The sequence below is a fragment of the Pseudorca crassidens genome, chromosome 14, assembly GCF_039906515.1.
Source record: "Pseudorca crassidens isolate mPseCra1 chromosome 14, mPseCra1.hap1, whole genome shotgun sequence".
NCBI classification, from domain to species: Eukaryota; Metazoa; Chordata; class Mammalia; order Artiodactyla; family Delphinidae; genus Pseudorca; species Pseudorca crassidens.
Genome location: NC_090309.1, coordinates 2,975,728 through 2,981,994, shown reverse-complemented (window position 1 = coordinate 2,981,994; position 6,267 = coordinate 2,975,728). Strand labels below are relative to the sequence as shown.

General features: G+C 56.2%; 1 protein-coding gene across 1 annotated transcript; it reads left to right on the top strand.

Moving 5' to 3' along the window:
* Positions 1–2,511: 2,511 nt before the first annotated feature.
* On the top strand, positions 2,512–6,267 carry GPR45 (G protein-coupled receptor 45). Its single transcript, XM_067704040.1, has one exon. It carries the CDS (start codon positions 2,512–2,514, stop codon positions 3,808–3,810), a length of 1,299 nt encoding a protein of 432 aa, XP_067560141.1. The 3' UTR covers positions 3,811–6,267.

Sequence of the window (6,267 nt, the reverse complement as noted above, 5' to 3'; positions counted from 1 at the left end):
GCAGCCCGAAGCTGCTTGCCCAGCCTCCTGGTTCCATGGCCACTCTAGTCACCTACATTCTCTACTGCAACATTCTTTTTTTTTTTTTTTTTTTGGTGGTACGCGGGCCTCTCACTGTTGCGGTCTCTCCCGTTGCGGAGCACAGGCTCCGGACGCGCAGGCTCAGCGGCCACGGCTCACGGGCCCAGCCACTCCACGGCATGTGGGATCTTCCCAGACCAAGGCTCGAACCCACATCCCCTGCATCAGCAGGCGGATTCTCAACCACTGCGCCACCAGGGAAGCCCCTCAGTTTCTCTTTAAGACTGCTGGTCCTCCTCACGCTAGCGACCTTGAGTCCTCATCCTGCCCAGTTCCCAGGGCAGGGGGGCCACTGGGGGCAGTCTGCCCCGGTCCGGGAAGATCCCACATGCCGCGGAGCAGCTGGGCCCGTGAGCCATGGCCGCTGGGCCTGCGCGTCCGGAGCCTGTGCTCCGCAACAGGAGAGGCCACAGCAGTGAGAGGCCCGCGTACCACAAAAAAAAAAAAAAAAAGAGACACTGAGGCCCTGACTCCAGAGGAACCAGAAAAAGTTCAGAAAAAAATGAAGAGAACTTAAAATACCACCTCGTAACCTGGAGAGTTTCGAGCGTACATCCCTCAACGAGTGAAGAGCTGCACAAAAGACACAGAAGATAGGAACACCCTGAGATTTAAAAACATGACTGCCAAAGTCAGAAATTAGATAGGACTAAACATAAAGTCAAAAAACCCCTCAGAGCACAGTGTAAAAAAGAGTCCAAAGCAGAGAAATTAAACACACACACACACACACACACACACAGAAACACAGTATTGTAAATCAACTACATTTCAATGAAAATTTTTTAAATAAGAAGTTTTTTTAAAAAAATAAGGGAAAAGAAAAGAAAAATTAAGGCCCAATCAGTGAGGTCCAGCATCTACCTGTTAAGTATTCCCCACAAAGATCAAAAGGGAGAAAACTAGCAAAGACGTGAAACAAGAAACTTTCCCAGAGTTGAGGGGCACATGGCTGTGGATTCAAAAGGCCCACTGAGTACCCAGCACAACAAACAAGAAAAGACTAATATCTAGACACTGCCTTGTAAACGTTTTTCAGAAAGAAAATATCCAGCCTTCAAGAGGCCATAACTTGTCACCTGTGAAGGAACAGAATCAAATCCACTTCCAACCTAACCCCAGCAATGCTGAATGCCAGGAGTGACGTCTCCCAGTCTCTGCGAGGACATTCCTTCAGCCTCAAGTGGACAGCCTGCCAAGTCATTGGTCAGTGGGAAGCTATGGAATTTGTATGTTACAGACGAGGAGGTCACACCAGCAGAGGTTAAGCAGCCTTCCGGAGGCGCCCACTGATGGGAAAGTGGTGGATTTCACCTGCTCAAGCAAGCTGACTTTGGACTGAGCTACAGAACACCATCCTTGCCACACCCATGAAATAAACAAGAAATAAAAGATAACAACATCCTTTTTTAAAAAAAATTTTTGGCTGTGTTGGATCTTCGTTGCGGTGCACGGGCGTCTCATTGCGGTGGCTTCTCTTTTTGCAGAGCATGGGCTCTAGGCGTGCGGGCTTCAGTAGACGTGGCTCACAGGCTCAGTAGCTATGGCTTGCGGGCTCTAGAACGCAGGCTTCAATAGATGTGGCACACAGGCTCAGTAGTTGTGGCTCCCAGGCTCTAGAGCGCAGGCTCAGTAGTTGTGGCGCACGGGCTTAGTTGCTCCGCGGCACATGGGATCTTCCTGGACCAGGGATCGAACCTGTATCGCCTGCATTGGCAGGCGGATTCTTAACCACTGTGCCACCAGGGAAGCCCCAATAGCACCCTTTAAAAGGGTTTATCTAGGGGGAGAGTGTCCTTTTCATCAGTGTTTCCAAAAGTAACATTCTAGCAGCACTAGTTATCCGAAGTGTTACCATTAGGGGAAATTGGGGGAAGGGTACACGGGATCTTGCTGGATTATTTCTTACAACTGCATGTGACTCCACACGTAGAACAAATAGCGGCATCAACTACCATTTATTTACTCCACAAAATTTCTGTTGAGCATCTTCTCCGCTGGGGACACAGCAAACAACACAGACAAGACCCTGCCCTCATGGCGCTGGCTTTCTACTGGGGGTTGCCTTGTCCGAAGCTTCACTGGATCAGGCTGTTTATAATCCAAGTTATAAAATACATGCCGATTATGGAGATGTTGATTACAAAGCCTGGTCCCCCACAAGGTGGGTCTAATCGGGTTTCCCGGGTGATGTGACAAGGCTCGGCGTATTTGTGAAGACCAAGCCTTATCCCACGTGGGAAGTGAGTGAGTCACCGCCACTCTGGTGTTTAAAATACCTGTAAAAGGCAAAAACGGCTCTGTTCAACCCGTGCTTGGAAGGTCTAACCCCGTTCTCTTCCGTGCGTCTTTGCCCCAGGCCGCTGAGCGCGTCCGAGTAGAAAGCTGCGGACACAGTCGGTTGTCACGGAGATGAGGAGGCTGTGATTGATGAATCGCAAATCCCCGCCAGTTGCTCCCGAAGAGGGAGGCTCCTCACAGCTTTTGCAGCGCCCTCCAGATCCAAGACAACCGGGAGGCAGATGCAGCCGGCAGACAGGAGGCTGCCGCCCCCGAGGCGCTGAGGCCCCTTCCTCTCCCTGCTGCCCCGGCTCCAGGATTTCCTCCACGATGGCCTGTAACCGCTCGTCCATCGAGACCTACGAATACCTGCTGCCCAGCGGGAGCCACGCGGCAGACCCCGGGCCCCCCGCGCCGCCGGCGCCCCTCAGGGTGTCCCTGGCGGTTCTCATGATGCTGACGGTCGTGGTGGGGCTGCTCGGCAACGCCGTGGTCTGCATCATCGTGTACCAGAGGCCGGCCATGCGCTCCGCCATCAACCTGCTGCTGGCCACGCTGGCCTTCTCGGACATCATGCTGTCCCTGTGCTGCGCGCCCTTCGCCGCCGCCACCCTCGTCACCGTCCGCTGGCGCTTCGGGGACTCCTTCTGCCGGCTCTCGGCCGCGCTCTACTGGTTCTTCGTCCTGGAGGGCGTGGCAATCCTGCTCATCATCAGCGTGGACCGCTTCCTCATCATCGTCCAGCGCCAGGACAGGCTGAACCCCCGCAGGGCCAAGGTGATCATCGCCGCGTCCTGGGCGCTGTCCTTCTGCGTCTCGGCCCCGTCGTTGGCCGCCTGGCCGCTGGTGGAGGTGCCGGCGCGGGCGCCGCAGTGCGTGCTGGGCTACACCGACCTGCCGGCCGGCCGCGCCTACGTGCTGGCGCTGCTGGGCGCCGCCTTCTTCGCGCCCTTCGCCGTGATGCTCGGCTCCTACCTGGGCATCCTGCACACGGTGCGCAAGAACGCCGTGCGCGTGCACAACCAGTCGGACAGCCTGGACTTGCGGCGGCTGCCCCGCGCCGGCCTGCGGCGGCTCCAGCGGCAGCAGCAGGTCAGCCTGGACCTGAGCTTCAAAACCAAGGCCTTCACCACCATCCTGATCCTCTTCGTGGGCTTCTCGCTGTGCTGGCTGCCGCACTCCATCTACAGCCTGCTGTCCGTGTTCAGCCGGAGGTTCTACTGCGGCCCCTCCTTCTACGCCACCAGCTCTTGCATCCTAGGGCTCAGCTACCTCAAGTCCGTCTTCAACCCCATCGTCTACTGCTGGCGAATCAAGAAGTTCCGCGAGGCCTGCCTGGAGCTGCTGCCCCAGACCTTCCAGACGCTCCCCAAAGTGCCTGAGCGGATCCGGAGGCGGATCCAGCCGAGCACCGTCTACGCGTGCACCGAAAACCAGTCCGCCGTGTAGGGGGTGGCGGTGACCCCCTGCCCCCCGCGCGGCTTCCTGGGACTCCCGTGCAGTCAGCACTTGGGGGGGCCTCTTAGCACAAAGGGCCTCATCTGTTACCGGGTGAGCTGCGGCTCCCAGGTTGGCACGATGAATTATTTTTGTTCTCCCTGCGGGTCTGATGGAAACTGGACGGCCGTCACGACAAAAGGGGAAACGGTGGGTGATGAAGGAGTCCCAACATTAGGGAGGCGAGGGGAGCAGGGAGGGAGGTTGGCTGCGGGGCAGGAGGAAAGCTCTGTCTAAAGAGCTCTGTCAAGATCTGCCTCGCAGACAGCCGTGGTGCCGTGTTCTGACGCGAGAAACCCAGGTGGTTCACCACTGGGTCATCAGTCCGTGTGTTGGCGCCAGCGTTCTTCGGAGGCGTCTGCGTGTACGGCGTACGTTGTGCAAACGTGCCAGGTTCTTCACAGGCCTCAGATGTGCGTTTTGCACGAGGCCGACTCGTCTGTTCTATAAATCAAAATCACGCGGGAAGCAGAGGAGCCCCTGGGCTTTTCAGCTGCCCCCGTGTGACACGTGGGAGGCCTTGGTGGCTCGAAGCCCAGAGAATGTTCGGGGGCAGCTCAGCGGAAATGACAAGCCCACCCCAGCGCACATCCTCAACCCTCCTCCCTGGGCCAGCCCACCTGGACCCTCACCCTGAAGCCTGTCACCTCCCTGCCTGCCGTGACAGCCCCTGCCCCTTCCCTCTCTCTTGCCTCTGGTTCCCGGGACCCCTTTGTCCTCGTTCTGTCTGTCCCCGTGAGCTGGAACCACACTCCTTCTCCTGTGATCCATCTTTTCAGCAAGTACTTGCAGCGACTTGCTTTCAGCCCCAGAAGCGGTCGGGGGCTCTGTCTACATGTTCCTCTCGATGCGCTGAGGCTGCCGCTTCACCCCGTCCCAGGACCTGCGGCGGGGACGCAACGACCCACTCCCACTGACCTCTGTGTTCCTCTACCTCACTCAGGGCCGCAGGGGTCTGGCCGCTGCTGTCGGGGCCACCTCCCCGGGACCGTGGTCCCCCAGCCCAGGCAGGGTTGGGGTCCCAGGAGGGCAGCTGCCTAGAGGGGACCTGCTGCTTGTCCCGTACGCCCGGCCTCGACACCCAGGGCCCCCTTTACCTCTGGGAGCTTCTGATGGGGGAGGTGACTTTCCTGCGGTCAGGGCACATGGTCGAGTCCACGGAGCTCTCCTCACAGCTTCAGATCTGAAGAGACTGGGAAATTTAAGGAGAAATTTAGAAAATACGGTTCTAAGTCTCACTCCATCAGGAACTAGTCACATGACCTTGCTCATTTCACCCCCACTTCTCTGGGCCTCAGTTTCCCCATCTGCCAAGCGAGGAAGCAGGCCTAGAGGGTCTCCCACATCCCTGCCGGGGTCCCTGCCACGTGCGTGTTTTCCACTTGTAGTCACCAGATCCATCCACGCAGTGAGCATTTATTAAGTGCCTACGACATTCAAGGCACTGTAGGGGACGGTGAGAGTCACGCCCGTCTGGGCCCAAAGGCACATGTCTGATTTATCTCAGGATAACCGCAACTCAAACACAGACGCTCCCCTTTGTGTTTTTCTTCTCATTTCCTTTCCAAGGTTGTATGAAGAGACCAGCTCCCCATTCCCATGCTTTCCTGCTGTGACAGAAGCAAAAAAGAAAGATAGCATAATTCACATTAACCTAAGTCCAGACGAGGGCTTTTCTGAAAATAATTGGCACTTGTTTTTTTGTTTTTGTTTTTTTTTTGCAGCACGCGGGCCTCTCACTGTTGCGGCCACTCCCGTTGCGGAGCACAGGCTCCGGACGCGCAGGCTCAGCGGCCATGGCTCACGGGCCCAGCCGCTCCGCGGCATGTGGGATCTTCCCAGACTGGGGCACGAACCCGTGTCCCCTGCATCGGCAGGCGGACTCCCAACCACTGCGCCACCAGGGAAGCCCCAATAATTGGCACTTTTTCTCACCAACTTCACCCTCCTTTTACACCCAGGCCCAGACCCCCCCAGACCATTGTATACCTAGAGTGAGGGGGAGAGAGAGAGAAGAGAGAGAGGAGAGGGAGACAGACAAGAGAGGAGAGAGGAGAGACACAGAGATTGGTTGAAGACCGTCAATGGCATGTGATTGATTGAGGTGGGTCCCCTCACTTCTGTGTCCCGAGTGCCCGCCGCGAGGCAGAGTTGCACAGCCTCAGGGGTGTCCAAGAGCACAGCCAGACCACTGGCCTCGGGGACGAGGCCTCTGGGCACCTCCCCTCCGGTGGGCATTTAAGAGAACGTTCTACAGGAGCCTCGTGTAAAAGAGAAATCACAAAACTGAACGAATGAAGGTACCAAAATTTACATCAATCAGTGTTACTTGATGTATGTTGGATAGTAATATATATGTTTCAAAGTAATAATTTTGTATATATTTTAAGTAAAGTATTATTGCTCTTT

What these genes read in the sequence shown, in the direction of transcription:
- GPR45 (XM_067704040.1), top strand. Translation starts at nt 2,512, where the DNA reads ATGAATCGCAAATCCCCGCCAGTTGCTCCCGAAGAGGGAGGCTCCTCA.